The 17,681-nt window shown below is 42.0% G+C and overlaps 1 protein-coding gene across 3 annotated transcripts in view; it reads left to right on the top strand.

The window, feature by feature from the left end:
- Positions 1 to 17,681, top strand: part of ZNF385A (zinc finger protein 385A) — a 441,621-nt gene that overhangs the window by 118,610 nt on the left and 305,330 nt on the right. The window contains exons 1-2 of one of the 3 annotated variants that reach the window (XM_040340752.1): positions 11,791 to 11,993; positions 15,601 to 15,764. The exons of 1 other annotated variant lie outside the window; for it this stretch is intronic. In XM_040340752.1, the coding sequence (XP_040196686.1) occupies positions 15,755 to 15,764 (10 nt within the window). In that variant the 5' untranslated portion in view covers positions 11,791 to 11,993; positions 15,601 to 15,754. Of the gene's footprint in view, positions 1 to 11,790; positions 11,994 to 15,600; positions 15,765 to 17,681 lie in introns of those variants that run through there. One more of the 3 variants, XM_040340751.1, reaches the window with a different exon arrangement.

Below are 17,681 nucleotides of genomic sequence, written 5' to 3'. Positions count from 1 at the left end.
ATTCCAATAAATTTTACCTAATGAACACAACTAATATATATATATATATATATATATATATATATATATATATATATATATATATATATATATATATATACACACATACATATATATATATATATATATACATACATACACATATACACACATACATATATACATGGACACACACATATACATATATATACATATACATACATATCCACATACATACATACATACATACATACACAACAGAAACACATGCTTTGATAATCGTGAATAAATGTTTGATTAAAATAAATGGCTATTCCATTTACCCGATCAACAGCAATCAGAGCAAAACATGTACCACTGGTTAAAAATTTTAAATAAAATCCTTCTCCTGTCCAAATGATGCAAAAGAAAGTTACAGGAGATCTCCCAATGTGAGGAGAAACTCCTTATAAAGCTAGCCATACACTAATACATGGGTACAACATTTCTAAGTGCATTGGAGAACTTCACAAATGCCATTCTAAAGTACTTCAAAATTGTGTTTGCTTTTAAAATTCGATTTTGAAGTGAATGGACTTTTCTGAATGAAAACCACTTACACTGTTAGGAATTTGTTTGTTTGAGAAAAAAATGTCCATCCTTCTTCAAATGTTTTCATCACTGTGGAGGAAAATGAATGTTTGACCCCCATTAACTCTTAGAAAATGGAACAAATGTTCATAAACAAAGATTTCAATCAAAATTCTCTATCTATGCGCATTCAAAGTCCTTCGTAACTTCACTGCGGCTTGCTTGCGACTTTATTAACAGAAGTCAAAGCAAGTCGTGATGAAGTTGCTTCAAAATACCGCAGGAACCTTTTTCTAAGTCACTGCGACATGAGTCACACTGATTAGAACGGTTCCATTGCCAGTAATGGGGTGCGACTTGTCATGAGACTTGACATCAGTGTAAACTGGCACTTAGAGTAAAACCAACTTTAACCACTTCAGCCCCGAAGGATTTGGCTGTCCAGTGACGGGCCATTTTTTTTTTGTGATTTGGCACTGCGTCACTTTAACTGACTATTGTGCGGTCGTGCGACCTTGCACCCAAAAAAAGTGGATGTCCTTTTTCTCCCACAAATAGATCTTTCTTTTGGTGGTATTTGATCACCTCTGCAGTTTTTATTTTTTGCACTATAAACAAAAACAGAGCGAAACATTTTCAAAAAAGCAATATTTTTTACTTTTTGCTATAATAAATATCCCCAAAAATATATAAAAAACTAATTTCGTTCTTAGTTTAGGCCGATATGTATTCTTCTACATATTTTTGCTAAAAAAAAACCACAATAAGCGTATATTGATTGGTTTGCACAAATGTCATAGCGTCTACAAAATAGGGGATAGTTTTATGACATTTATATATATATATATATATATATATATATATATATATATATATATATATATATATATATATATATATATATATATATATATATATATATTTATATATATATATATATATATATATTTATATATATATATATATATATATTATTTTTTTACTAGTAATGGCTGCGATCTGCGTTTTTTATCGTGACTGCGACATTAAGGCGGACACCTCGGACACTTTTGACACTATTTTGGGACCATTGTCATTTATACAGCAATCAGTGCTATAAAAATGTACTGATTACTGTGTATATGGCAGCTCCGTGACACGATCGTGGGACACCGCAGGACATCGAGTCCACGGGTCCCGCATGCACTGTCACGGAGCTTGCGGCAGCAACGTACAGATACATTGCTTTGCACAGCCGTGCCATTCTGCCGGTTAAACAATTGTCACCAGTACAGGTGTCCCCGCCACCCCTTGTTCTAGGAACAACTTTGAAATGTTGGTTCCCCCCTCGTTTTCTTTCTCAGTGACAATGGTCACCAGTACAAATACATGGCCTTCCCCAGCCAGGCAGATAGCATTTTTAGAAGAGGTCAGCAATGACATCCTTTATGTTTCTTCAATGGAAGTTCTCTTTGAAGCCCCCATGAAGACACATGAATTACTAAAGTAATACACTGTGATGTAGACTCATTCCAGTAGTCACATACTGTATTACTCTCAGGCATGCAAACACAACAGAAGCCATTCTGATTATATTTGGAAAGCAGTCATAAGGAAATCAGTCTGGAGCAATAAACGACAATTGCCGAAATCTGCTGCATTGCTAAAGTCTATGTCCTAATCAACTACAGTACTGATTGAAATACCTTATAACTGAAATTTATGGTCACAGATCACTGGGAAAATTACTTCTTTCTGAGATTTGTTGCTTACAAGCTAAAAACATTTTGTTTTTGCTAGAAAATTACTTACCCTAAACATTATAAAAAAAATTCTAACACCCTAGAGAATAAAATGGCTTTCTGTCACACCATATTTGCGCAGCGGTCTTACAAGCACACTTTTTTGGGAAAAAATACACTTTCTTTAAATAAAAATTAAGACAACAGTAAAGTTAGCCCAATTTTTTTTTAGATTGAAAGATAATGTTATGCCGAGTAAATAGATACCCAACATGTCACGCTTCAAAATTGCACCCGCTCGTAGAATGGCGCCAAATTTTTACCCTTAAAAATCTCCATAGGCCACGTTAAATAATTCTACAGGTTGCATGTTTTCAGTACCAGATGAGGTCTAGGGCTAGAATTATTGCTCTCGCTCGCTCTAAAATATTAGATCTGGGGTAAGAAAAAAAAACGTATGCCATAGTTTGTAGTCGCTATAACTTTTGCGCAAACCAATCAGTATAAGCTTATTGAGATTTTTTTTTTACCAAAAATATGTAGCAGAAAACATAATGGCCTAAATTTATGAGGAAATTCAATTTTTTTTCAATTTTTTTATTGATGTGTTTTATAGTAGAAAGTAAAAAATATAGTTTTTTTTCAAAATTGTCTGACTTTTTTTGTTTACTGTATACAGCAAAAAAACAAACAAACTCAGAGGTGATCAAATACCACTATAAGAAAGCTCTATTTGTGGGGGGGGGGAAAGGACATAAATTATATTGGGGTACAGTGTCACACGACCGCGCAATTGTCAGTTAAATTAACGGAGTGCTGTATCGCAAAAAATGGCCCCGTCATGAAGGGAGTTAATCTTCCGGAAGTCAAGTGGTTAATAAAAAAACATTTTTTTTTATGAATATATTTGTGTATGGGAAGGGGTACCTTCTGGTAGCGGACCTGGAGCAGTTGTCCCTTTTGCCCCTTTTAAATCTGACACTGCTGGTAGTAGTGTTATAGAATATTGTACTTTGTTGTACATTATTATTATTAGGAATTACACAATTAAATCATTTTGTAATGATTACATTTGTGTATGGGAAGGGGAACCTTCTGGTAGCGGACCTGGAGCAGTTGCCCCATTTACCCCCTTTTTAATCTGACACTGCTGGTAGTAGTATTAAAGAATTTTGCACTTTGTTGTACATTATTATTAGGAATTACTCTATTATCACCTTGCTATTAAATTCTCACTCTATTTTATTTAAATCCCCACCCACAGTCTCATCAGCAATTATCACTTTCTATAAATAAGGTCTCTGTGGATCACCAGTAGTGTCGGGTCTGAAATGATACGACCAAGAAACTGAAGTCCTGTCAGAACTGTAATAGCATTCGCGGAGCTACCTTGCTAGTATCCTGGAGTGTGATGCTGAGTAGGCAGAACTTGCAGTACAACCGTATCCTCCTTGTTAGATTTATGGACAGACTTGCCACCATATTATTTATCATTGTATACCGCCCTTCAATAAGCCATTACTTCATGCCTTGCTCCTACAAAAAGGATAAATAGCAAGAATGTTATCCAGGTGGCAGAAATATGTGCCACAGCAAAATAAATGTTCTGCACCACGACCAAAATCGCAACAACGATATTCTCCTGATATCAATTACTAATAAAACAAGCCTTTATGTTACACAGGACAGGAACATACCGGGGACTACTGTGCTTCATGTGATATCCTATTATTTGTGCAATAGGTAGGCTTGATTACCCAGTTATTAAGAGGTTAATGACACGGACAACATGCACTTGATGAGCAGTATCTAATGTCTATTGGCTCTTTAGGAAGGAGGTGGATAATTAAGCTTGATTGCCGTGCCGTGACGCCACCCCTTGTGACGAAACGCATTGGGGTGGCTACACGGCAACTGTATGCTGAGGCTGGGAAAGCGATCTGATGCTCAACGAGTGAAGGAGTGGTGAGATGGTAGCACAGTGCCTCCCAGCATGTTACTGTACCACGTAACATAAAAGCTTGTTTTACTAGTACTTGCCCACGGCTGGACGTCTATAGACATCCTGGGCTTTGTGGTGGTATATCTGAATGATGCCTGCAGCTACAGGCATCATTCAGATGTTGCCGATTTCAGCCGGCGATTCCCTACACCATAAGAACGATGCATAGAATGCATAGACTGCAAAAACGTGGGCATTACAACCCCTTTAACGTGTGTCTTCAGCCCTTTAGTTTGGATAGCTCCCTTACTTCATAATATATCCAAATGAGGGGAATTTACCACACTGGAGAAAATTCCATCCCAGTGATCATTGTGAATAGGACAGGAAGTGATTGGTAATCCCACCAATGGGGGTTTGTACAGCAATAGAAACCCAAGAGAAAGGTTTTACACTAGAGCTTTCTATCAAAAACAAAAACATTTTTGTAGTTGTACTTTAAAGCGGTAGTAAACTGATGGTGTTTTTTTTTTTTTTTATCTGAAAGGCAATGTCATAATATGCTAGTATGCATCACATTCTAGCACATTATGTAAAACTTACCTGAAAACTAAGCCTTCTAGAGGCGCACTGTCACCGCCGAAGGCGCTTCCATCTTCACCTGGTCTTCCTTCCGAGTTCGTGGACGTGGCTGTGTGAGTGGCTGGAGCCTCAATGATGTCACTTCTGCGCATGCGTGAAGGAGCCACAGTTTACAGCACAGGACTCACAGGACTCTGAAGGAACGGTCTGGGCATATACAGTAAATATCTCCTAAACGGTGCATGTTTAGGAGATATTTACTGTACTTATAGGTAAGCCTTATTATAGCCTTATCTATGGGTACAATTTATACATGGGAGTTTACTCCCACTTTAAAGAGAAATTATATTTTTTAATGAAGCACATCTTTAGGTTATGGTTGCAGCATCCACACTACAATAATATATTCTGCTACTTTCACATTTTGAAATGCTTGCTTTTCTATAATGTTGTTGTATAAAATATAGAGATTTGATGTTGAGATATCAGACACATAGGAGTGCGTTTATAGGAGGTGCATTGTTTTTAACAAGTCAGCCGACTTGTAGACTTAAGCTGGCCATACAAGGCTCGAATTTCGGATCAGTGTTGCTGAGCTGGCTGAAATTTGAAACGTGGGTGGCCATACCGGCATTACCAAGCTTGACAAAAGTTGATTTATTACTGGCCGAATAGTGATGGCATCCTATCAGATGCAGGTATTCAATTCCTGAACAGTAGCTGACAGTGGAGTGGGAATCCATTGATTTTCCCTTGCTCATCCAAAAAATGAAACATGGCTAGCTTTACATTATGAGGAGCAGCAAACCATTATGCAGCACCGCAAAGCGGTAAGTATACACAGTCTATTAAGCCCTGTACATACGGGCAAGAATCTCGTCAGGAAAAAAACGTTGTTTTCCCTGACGAGATTCTTGGTAAGAATCTCTTGCTGCCCGAGTGTACAGACTCTCCTTTTAAAACAACCGCGGTTCTCTTGAAATAAAGAACGCGGTGACGTCATTGTGTACGACCAGAATGCGCTCGTCACATTCAATGCCGTCGCTACCATCTTGCTGCACCCTACCTAATCCTAGGAAGCTACCGCGCATGCGTCAAAGTCATTTCGAACATGCGCGGGTTTCCACAGCGATAGGTAAGTATACACACTCTCGGGTTTCTCTGCAGGAAAAATGCCGAGAATCTCACGACGAGAAAAATAGAGAACATGTTCTCTATTTTTCTCGTCTAGATTCTGGGCAGTTTTCTTGTCGAAAAACCTGAAAGCCTCGTACACATGCTCGGTATACTCTGCAAGAAAGCTCTGCCAACAGTTTTCTTGCTGGTTCGTGCCGAGTAAACCAAGCGTGTGTACGAGTCTTCACTGTTGGGATTTTTTGGAGATCTTTAAAAAATTTTGTAGCCAACAGACAATTTCCAAGAACAACTTGAAGCTAAAGCTGTGAACCTCACTCTCTCAATCAGCATTTAGTATTTTTAAAGGAAAGAGAAAAAAGCACCTCAACGTGCAGTAGTTAAAAGAGTTATTACAGGCACAATGGGATTAAAAACACTTCCAAGAGAGTAGATCGCTATAAGACCCCTTTCACACTGAAGGCATATTGAAGGCGCTATAGCGTTAAAAATAGCGCCTGCAATCCGCCCTTAACAAGCTGCTCCATTGTCTCCAGTGTGAAAGCCCGGAGCTGCAGCTGTCAGATTCCCTGGTGACGTGGATCATCGAGGAGGTGAAGATTGCGATGAGGCAGTCCGGGTTCCGGAACCAAGCTTGAACGCCCGCGGCCGATGTGACATCAGGGGAAGGCAGAGGGCTGTAATGCGTTTTGGTCCATACGCGATTCCTTTGTCAGACCTACGCTCATGTTTGCCCAGTGGGCTTATGGGAGGTGAGGGGGAGTAGAGAGGGGAGGAGTTAGTGTCTGCTGATAGGCTAGGGGAAACAGTGTAGACATGCTGATGGAAAATGTTTAAACAGATAAACACTATGCTCTAGAACAGATACAATATCCTCATACATCATTAACATCCACTGCGATCCTTGCATTTGCCACACACCTGGACAGATAAGGTACAACTCACAATACTGTAAACAATTCCATTCTTCACTCAACATCAAACAAACTTTTTCAAACTTTAACATTTTCCATCCAACATCGAATGTACTTGACTTTTCCCATTCACCATCGATTGTTCTTAACATTTTCCATCCAAAATCGAATGAATGAAACTTTTCCCATTCAACATCGAATGTACTTGACAATCCCACTCTCCATTCAGCATCAAACATACTAGACATTCAACACCGAATGGATTTAATATTGGCCATTCAACATCAAATATACTGAACATTTTACATTAAATGTACTTGACTCCCTCTATCACCTTACACATTATGGCCCAACAAATAACTTTGGTTATAATCTATCCCCTGTACAGTATCTCACAAAAGTGAGTACACCCCTTGTGTTTTTGTAAATATTTTATTATATCTTTTCATGTGACAACACTGAATAAATTACACTTTGTTACAATGTAAAGTAGTGAGTGTACAGCTTGTATAACAGTGTAAATTTGCTTTCTCCTCAAAATAACTCAACACACAGCCATTAATGTCTAAACCGCTGGTAACAAAAGTGAGTACACTCCTAAGTGAAAATGTCAAAATTGGGCCCAATTTTTTAATAGGTTAAAAAATATATACATTACTTTTACTTTACATTTTAAATACACCACTAAAACATTGACACGAAAAGCCACAATTGTATGAGCATATAGGTAGTGGAGATATCAAACTAAAAATGGGTTTTCATAAATAAGTTACATGTTTTCCTAAAGAAAGTACATTTTTTTCACCAGTGCACCACTGCTGATTGCCCAACCCCCATTGGTCAGTGCACTCCTGCCAGGATAAGGCTCTAGAAGTGCCTCACTTTTTCTTTGACATGGCACAGCTTCACTATAAAGCTGGCTACAGACATAACAATCTGATTGTAGGGCCTCACGCATGTGCAGTTGGAAGTCGGCTATGAAGCCGCAAAGGTTTCCCTTAGTGATGCCGGTCCCTGAACCCAAGCCTACTGAAGAATCGTCTCCGGTGAGGACATCGCTGGATCCAGGGGTGGGTGAGTGTCCTTATAATAAATGTCAGCAGCTACAGCTTACAGGTACATTTCTTGGGGGAGACTAGAGCTCCTCTTTAAGTTCCTGAAGTCTCTCCTGATATGTTTTATTCCTCAGACCTTTCACCATTTTTTGCTGCTCATCTCTGGACTTGTTCTACCTTATCAATATATTTTTGTAAGCCAGGTCTCTCGAACTGGACACAGTATTTTTTTTTTTTCAAATATAAATTTTATTACTCACCAACAAAGGGCGAGGTCCCAACATTACAATCAACGTAAAAAATATCACAGAAGTTACAGACACTTGATTCAATACGTAGGAATATTGTAAACATTGTGTAACCTCGTAGTACTTAATGGTCAACAGCAGATTTCGATTTTGCATTTGGTTTACTGACCCGAGGGTCGTACAGTCCAAGTTATGCATAAGTGTCGAAAGACAACAGGATCTCCCCTTTTCCTTTTCACACTTTTTTCCGCAAAACAGTATAGAGAGTAGGGCATAGAGAAAGATCAGGTAGAAATTAGAGAGCATCAGGAGGGAGGGGTGGGGGGTTAGCAAGAAGGGAGGGGGGGGGGAGGCCAGGGCATAGGTAAGAGAGTGACATGGGTTCCTAAGTTTAGTATTCGTTTACACACAAGCTATGACCCTAGGAGAGCTGTCCCCTTATCGGAGAAGATGAATATGTTCCAGAGGCTACAGGTTTTAGAGTATTTCTCGCAGTTATGTTGCGCAGTAAGGACTAAGTCCTCCATCTTGTTCACTTCCTCCACCTTCCACAGCCAACACGCAATGGTTAGTGGGCACTGTTGTTTCGAGTAAAGGGGTAGACATGCCTTAGCGGCATTTAGTAGATGTTGCACCAGAGATTTTTTGTAGATTTTAGTCCAAATTTTCAAGAGATGTAGTAGAACGTTGCATCGTCCGGGATCTCGTATTCCATGAATTTCTGTGTAATGCGATGAACCTCTCCCCAGAAGTTCTTAAAGCTAGAGTAGGACCAAAAGATATGTAGTAATGAACCCTCTTCCCCCTTGCAGCGCCAACATCAGTCCGAAGAGGTGGGAAAGCATTTGTGTAGCCTAGAAGGTGTGAGGTACCATCTGGTAATGCTGGCCATACACTATACGAAAATCGGTCGTTCAGACAGTTCTTTCGTTTTTCGGCCAGGTAATGGGCACAAATCGATAATCGTTGGGACGTTTTTGAGCCGAAAAAATGAAGGACACATTTTGGAAATTTTCTGCCAAACGAACGATAAATCCGAAGGTTAATGTGTTTCCCGTCCGAACTTTCTGCACTAGGTATATGTAAAAAAAACGAACCAATTTTTTATTTATTTATGTCCACTGAACGATTTATCGGTCATTACATGATGGCACTATCGTTTGCGCTCACGACCGAACGTTCGTTTTTCGAAAGTTCGTTCGGACGATTTTTCGTGGAGTGTATGGCCAGCATAAGTAGCTTAAAATTCATCTCCAGTATCTTAGTACACAGGGATGGTTTTAGGGCACAGCTAATTGGACACAGTGGGGCAGATTCACGTACAGCCGCGTAAAATTGTGCGGGCGTAACGTATCTGATTTACGTTACGCTTCCGCAACTTACCTGGGCAAGTGCTGTATTCTCAAAGCATTTGCTCCTTAAGTTGCGGCGGCGTAGCGTAAATCGGCCAGCGTAAGCCCGCCTAATTCAAATTTGGATCAGGGGGGCGTGTTTTATGTTAAACTACTGTGACCCGACGTGCTTGACGTTTTTGCGGAACGGTGCATGCGCCGTCCGTGGAATTTCCCAGTGTGCATTGCTCCAAAGTACGCCGCAAGGACGTCATTGGTTTCGACGTGAACGTAAATGATGTCCAGCCCCATTCACGGACGACTTACGCAAACGACGTAACTTTTTCAAATTTCGACGCGGGAACGACGGCCATACTTAACATTGGCTGCGCCTCATATAGCAGGGGCAACTTTACGCCGGGAAAAGCCTAACGTAAACTTTGTATCTGTACTGCGTCGGCCGCGCGTACGTTCGGGAATTCGCGTATCTAGCTAATTTGCATACTTGACGCAGAATTAGACGGAAGCGCCACCTAGCGGTAAAAAAAAATAATGCAGTTTAGATCCGACGGCGTAAGAGACTTACGCCTGTCGGATCTAATGGATATCTATGCGTAACTGATTCTAAGAATCAGGCGCATAGATACGACGGCTCGGATTAGGACTTACGACGGCGTACATGGCGCTGCGCCGTTGTAAGTCCTTTCTGAATCTGGGCCAGTATTCTTTTTTTTTTATCAAATAACTTTTTATTGAAAATAAGAAAGAGAAGGAGTACATCTCCTACAGAATACAGAGCCACATGTCGCAGCATGGGGAGACACAAGTAGACAAGGCACAGGTCAACTTTCCTTTGGTTTCCTACTGCTGCAGTGCGGATAACAACAAGCATGAACCGTCTACACGATCCTATACAATAACAGGTACATAACTGGGTTAAGAATGTCGCCGCACAGCGACCCACGTTTTCATGTTGCGAGACTGCGTGGGCCAGTATTCTAAATAAGGTGGTGATGTAAGTGTGCCCGGGAACACTTCCTAGTGACTAGAGCACATCCAGCGCCTCAGACCACTTGACCACGCTACCATCTGGGAACACTTCCTTATAGCCCAGTGGGAGTGCAGACCAATGGGGGAGTGGGGGACAATTGCACTCAGACATGGTTCAATTTGTTAAAAAAATATATTGGAAGTTGTAAAGGTGTTCAACAGTCACAAAGTCACATAAAAGGACAATTGACCAACCAGGGCATGGTTCAATTCAACCATGCCCAGTGTGAGTGCACCCTAAAAAATTGGGTTGAGTTGGGGGTCTCCGGACATACAATCAGGGGTCAAGTCCTGGGGAAAAAAGTGTGGGAACTCCCACCCAAGATCCACTCCCCCACCCCAAAAAAAAAATTATACGCTCATATGCATAATTACTAAAGCGCATGTTTTTTTTTTTAAGCAAGTTCTTTCTAAATCCTGCAATGTCTCCTGGGAACAATGACAAAAGCTCCCAGGAGACATTGCGGCATCGAGGAAGTGATGGAATACCCGCACACTACCCGATGAATCCATATACAGGAAGCGGCCAGTAACATAAAAGATTACTAAGGTTCGCCTGCCACTGACAGTGACTCGAGCTGGACATTGCCGCTTAATGAAGGATTGGCTCGGGCGGCTCGGCTGCTCTAGTCCTGCAAAGGGAACTGCGTTCCTGCTGTAAAAAAAGTGCAGGAACTCCGTTCCCACACGTTCCCGCTGGACTTGAGCCCTGCGTACAATGACAAAACTTTCCAGGGATAGCTCTTTCCAATCTGGAACACGGAGCTAGGTGGAATATATGGAATGGAAGAACAAAAGAGTCAAGACAAAAACCTAAAGCAGAAGCTAAGCTCGGCAATGAGGAAGCACACACAGAGAAGGTGAGGTCAGAGCTGGCACAGCACAACCAGAATCAGCGATAGGCACTTCTCCCTCTGATGTCCCGCTCCCAAGGAGGTCCCGGTGCTGCTGAGCATCCTTCTTGTACGTTTAATATTCTGGGCACTTGTCACTGACTCGCTTGGGGGAGGGGGAAATACTGCACTGACTGAATGGGAGGCTGGAAGAGCCAGAGAGCCTGGGAATAGATATACACACAGCACACTAGGCAGGGAGGGGGGCAGGCATGACAGCGGTCATGGGAGCTCCATATAGCACCCCAGAGGGTCAGACCATAACACAGGTGTGTGATGGAGGAGCTGTGCGGGAGGGATAAAAGGACGGGAAGAGTTGCATGCAGAGAGAGGTGGAATCCTAAACAGTGCAGAATGTGGGCTTACAGATGGACCGATGGAACAAAGTGGCAGGACTTCTATACAGATCCAGAATGATGAAACACTGCTAGAACAAGCAGACAGTCTTACAGGAGACAGAATAGGCTGCAGACAGGGCTAGAGCAAGAACAAGGGAAAAGAGGCTCAGAATAAAAGAAGCTTTTTTTTTTAATGAGACTGGGGATATCCAGGAGCCTATTACAGCCAATCACAGGTTAGTTAAAGGCTGGATAATGCAGTCGCAGCAAATAAAGCTCATTTCTCATGGCGTGCTATCAGCTGCAGAATGTCAAATATTTTGCCCTGTATTATTTATGTATCCCGTCAGAAAATGGCTTTATATAGGAAGTGACAGGGCAGCGTGCTGATTAACTCTTCCGCTGCCAATCTGCCTTGTATGTGCTTGGTGATAATATAGGCAAGATCTTATTTAAATGAATGCAGCATAGTAATTGTCATTTCACCAGGCCAGTGCAAGTTTTACATTTTTGCCATTTAATATTCCCAGAATTCTTTAAAGACCCAGAGAAATAACAAGGCAGAAATAATCAGTATTTTCCTGTACTCATGATAAGCAAAATGTTCAGTTAAATGACTAGAAACTGTTCAATTAAATAATTTGTAATCAACAGATTTCTAGGGAAGGCATATTATGTAATGTTAAAATAATATAAATATATATATTTTTATAAATGAATAAAAAAGATAATTATTCTGTAGGAAAGAAACAAATAGTTTGACAGGTGAGGATACGTGTAGATGGAATGATGACTTTACCAAGCTGATTTACTAAAACTGGAGAGTGCAAAATCTGGTGCAGCTCTGCATCTAAACCAATCAGCTTCCACGTTTTATTGTCAAAGCTTAATTGAAGACGCTGATGTTACTGTAGAAGCTGATTGGCTACTGTGCACAGCTGCGCCAGATTTTGCACTAGTAAATCAATCCCAGTGTGTGGGACAACATGCAGTTTATTTACTAAAGACAAACAGAGTGGCAGATCCACAAAGCGAGTACGCCGGAGTATCTACTGATACGCTGGCGTACTTTCAAATTTCCCGCGTCGTATCTTTGTTTTGAATCCTCAAAACAAGATACGACGGCATCTGGGTTAGACCCGACAGGCATACGTCTTCGTACGCCTTCGGATCTAAGATGCAATTCTTCGGCGTCCGCTGGGTGGCGTTCACGTCGTTTTCTGCGTCGAGTATGCAAATTAGATATTTCCGACGATCCACGAACGTACGAGCGGCCGTCGCATTCTTTTACGTCGTCTCTAGTCGGCTTTTTTCGGCGTATAGTTAAAACTGTTATTTACGCAATGTTAAGTATGGCCGTCGTTCCCGCATATAATTTAAAAAAAAAAAATTCGTTTGCGTAAGTCGTCCGTGAATCGGGATGGACGTAATTTACGTCCACGTCAAAACAATGACGTCCTTGCGACGTCATTTAGCGCAATGCACAGCGGGAAATTTAGGAACGGAGCATGCGCAGTTCGTTCAGCGCGGGGACGCGCTTCATTTAAATGAAACACGCCCCCTACTCGCTGCATTTGAATTCCGCGCCATTACGCCGCTTGAGATACACTACGCCGCCGTAACTTACGGCGCAAATTTTTTATGGATTCGAACCAAAGCCAGGTAAGGTACGGCGGCGTAGCGTATCTCAGATACGATGTGCCGGGGCAGATCTTTGTGGATCTGCCCCAGACTGTGCACTTTGCAAGTGCAGTTGCACTCAGCAAGGGCATTCATTCCAGTGCTTAGTAAATGAGTCTCTGCTGACTTCCATCATCCAATCATGTGCAAGCAAAAATACTGTTTTTTTTAAAAAAAAACATTCCTTGCATGTGATTGACTATTCTTTGCAAAGTGAAGCTTCACCTCATTTACTAAGCTCTGGAGCAAATGCACTTGCAAAGTGCACAGTCTATTTGCCCTTATGGCCCATACACACGATCCGAATATCGTACGACGGATCGTACGACTTTTTTCGCTTAATAGTCGCAAGTAAAATGAAATAGGTTATTAGGCTGCATTCACACCTCGGCGTATATACGCCTGAAGCGCGACGCTCGTGCCGCTGGAGGGGCGAATTTCCATTGAAGTCTATGAGATGGTTCACATCTCACGCCGAACACCGAAACGCTGTACACCTGCCGCCTGAAAACAAGTCCCGGACCCTTTTTTTCAGGCGGCATTGGCGTTCGGGCATAGACATCAATTGAAATTATTTGTAAAAAAAAAAAAAGAAAAGTAAACAAATCGCGGCAAAATACGCCGCGTACGTGGCGTTACAATGTGAATGCAGCCTAAAAGTCACAAAAATTCTTGTACGACCGAAAAAAATTATCGGAAGTGATGTCATGTGTTGTAATGTTATTTGTATTGTATTTTCGGACGACAACTATACTGACTAAACGAAAATCGTACGATCTGACATCGTACGAGGAAAATTTTCGTGCATGTCCGATCGAATAATATCGGATGAACTGTCGTGATCGGCTCTCGAAAGTAGTGTACACACGATCCGAAAATCGTACGATCCTTCATCGGACGATCGTTTACGTCCGATATTCGGATCGTGTGTACGGGCCATAAGTAAATCAACCCCTGTGTGTCTTCTTGTCATTTTTTTTTTTTATATTATTATTATTATTATTATTATAGTCCAGGTTTAAGACTCTATTCACACCTGAGCGACAGCCGCGTTCGGCGGTAGCGGCGTATTTTGCCGCGAGTGTGAAACTTTCAATTTTTTTTTTTTTTTCAAAGTCTTCCCATTGCTGTCAATGGGCAAACGCCAATGTCGCCTGAAAAAAAGGGTCCGGGACTTTTTTTCAGGCGACAGGCGTTCGGAGTCTATGAGATGTGAACCATCTCCATAGACAGCAATGGGAATTCTCCCCTCTAGCGGCAGAAGCGTCCGGCGTCGGCGTTTTGTCGCTCAGGTGTGAATGCAGCCTTATATAGCGCCAATAGTTTGCGCAGCCCTTTACAAAATAAGCATATAAGCTCATATCACAAAAGTCAATACAAGGATAGGATATCTTTATTTGACTTTATTTTTCACGCCTTATAAGACTAAAAATAACTAAAAAAAAAAAATCCATATTCCGGAGTGGATTGCGCCTTATGTCATAATATAATAAGAACTTCTTTTTTATTTCTTCCCACTACTGATGCGTAGGAGTTCAAGCACCCAGAAGCAAAGGAAAGGAGTAGACAAAATAGTTAATTCTATAGCTTGCACTCTCCCCACCCTTACCTCCCTTTGGCAAAATAGGGCAGCCAATGGGAGGCCAGTCCAGGTGAGAGCGAGGTCCGCCCCTCACCTGGCACAGTGCAGAACAGAAAGATCACAGAGGCGTTGTGCATCTCATCAGACACTTTCCCTCGCCTGGGAGTTTTCCTCGTGTGTCCTGAATAAAGGCAGCTTACTAGGGTGAACCCTTCCTGGGATCCTGCCAGGATTATTCTCCTTCAGCAGAAAGCAATGAGGAGTTGCCTTCTACATGTGTCCAAAAACTCTTTAATCTCTTAGTCCTGCAGCTGCCTCCCTAAATCTCCAGCCCAGTGTACAAATAGGAAAAAAAACAGGACTTTCTTGGATTTCTAAGTCTTTTTCTGTTCACACCATTGGACACTAGCCTGGCCTGTCAGCATTGTTTTTAGGGCATCATCATCCTCCTCTCCATCCCGACAGCCTCCCTAGAAATCCGCAAGTCTCCTTCTTATGCTCCGCACACCCCCCCTAGGCTTGCCTGCCGCACAATCTGTCAAAGCCCTAACATTTCCTCTCCTCTCTCTGTGCTGGTAAAGGGCTTTTCCAATCGCTGCTGGAAGAAGAGAGGGGACAGAGTGCTTGAAAACTGACTGAAAGAAAAAAAAAGGGGGGCTGAGGAGCGAACGGCCCCCTCCTTACAAGATCTGAGGAATCGCGTCCTGTGTGTGCCAGACCCTGCAGGCTGAAGTCATGATTTTGGGTGAGTGAACAGATTTTTTCCACCCTTTTCATTTTATTTCATTATTTTTTTTTTCCTGCAATTGTGCGAAGCGGTAATGGAATCTATTGATTGTATGCCTCTGCATCACTTTACTAAGCTCTTTTGTCATGTCTTGCTATGTTATTTTTATCTTCCCATTCACAGAAATTCTCCGTCTTTGAAGCTTGCTGTTTCTTTCATTGCTGTTTGCTTCGTTTCATTTATTTTTACCCACCCCTGTTCAGACTTGGCCAGCTCTTCCTTTTCATCTCTTCTTTTTTCCCTTCTCCGACTGTGTCTCTGGATTGTAGGATTGGGGGAGATGGACTGGTGCTAACCCATCGCATCCCCGACACTTGAACAGAATAAGTTCTGGTCCTACTGGAAGCAAGACTGGGAGCTCGCTGTTCCGCAACTCATGCTGAGGACAGTGGCCTTGCTGACCCCTTTGACTCCTCGTTAGGTTCCTCCGGTAGTTTATGCTCTGTTTCGGCTTGGATGTCTTGCTGTGTTCTTTCAGAACTCATCGGTCTCGTAAACACTTGTCTGCATAGTAACAGTGACTAAGACTAACCGAGGTAGAGAAGCAAATACAAATCTCAACATTACTGTATGGCCTCGTACACATGAGAAACTTGCTGGGATTTTTTTTTTTGCCGAGGAAACCGGTCGTGTGTACATTTTTCGACAAGGAAACTGTCGAGGATCCCGTCGAGCCAAAAAGAGAGCATGTCTTCTTTTTCCTCGACGGGAATGGAGAAACTTGCCTTGTCGAGTTCCTCGACAGCCTGACAAGGAACTCGACGAGGAAAATTATGTGTTTCGCCCGTCGAGTTCCTCAGTCGTGTGTACGAGGCTTTACGCCGTCCGCAAGTCTAAGTAAAGTTTAACTTGGCTTGAGGAATAAACTCCTTATTTTTGGGATTTGTTATGGAAGTAATAAGGGTCTACTGTGCCTTTGTAGACCAATCTACATAGTTACATAGTTACATAGTAGGTGAGGTTGAAAAAAGACACAAATCCATCAAGTCCAACCTATGTGTGTGATTATATATCAGTATTACCAGGGCCAATCCGCCCTATAGGCTCACTATGCAAGCCGCTTAGGGCCCCCGCAAAGCTGCGGAGGGCCCCCCAAATTACTAGAGGTGAGAAGTCATTATCGGCCCCTTGCCCGGCTTCTCAACTCGTTGGCTGCATGGGAGAAGAGGTAAGAAGTCAGCAACCCCCACTTCTCACTTTAATGTAAGATGTCATTTCCGACAGCAGAACACCCCCTCCCCCCGCTTCTCAACTTTAATCTTTAATGTGACATGTCACAGTGCCCCCCACCCCTTCTCAACTGTAATGTGACATGTCATTTTCGGCAGCCCCCCCTTCTCAACTTTAATGTGACATGTCATTTTCGGCAGCCCCCCCTTCTCTACTTTAATGTGACATGTCATTTTGCTTAGGGCCCCAGGAAGGTCAGGATCGGCACTGAGTATTACTCTTGTATATTGTGGTCGTTCAGGTGCTTATCTAATAGTTTCTTGAATCCATCGATGCCCCCCGCTGAGACCACCGCCTGTGGAAGGGAATTCCACATCCTTGCCGCTCTAGCAACAGGACAGCAAAAAATATCAACTTTGTTAAAACGCCTGTATAGCCTCTTGAAGTATCCATTGTGTCCGATGCAAAATGTTCACGTGTGGGAACGGTACCAAGCATCGAACGTTGTGCCCACGTCAAGAATGGAGAACCGTAGACAGACCACAGTGGCAAATTGAAAAATGTGACCGTTTCCCACTGGACATTTTAAAGCACATAATGAATACTTCAAAGGCCTTTATGAGCATTAGGAGACAGAGCAGGTAATGAAGAACTTGATCTCACTGCCATGCCGTACAAGCTCACATGGATTTGACTATCATTTTT

The sequence above is a fragment of the Rana temporaria genome, chromosome 2, assembly GCF_905171775.1.
Source record: "Rana temporaria chromosome 2, aRanTem1.1, whole genome shotgun sequence".
Lineage (NCBI taxonomy): Eukaryota > Metazoa > Chordata > Amphibia > Anura > Ranidae > Rana > Rana temporaria.
This window is presented reverse-complemented; position numbering and strand designations above follow the sequence as displayed.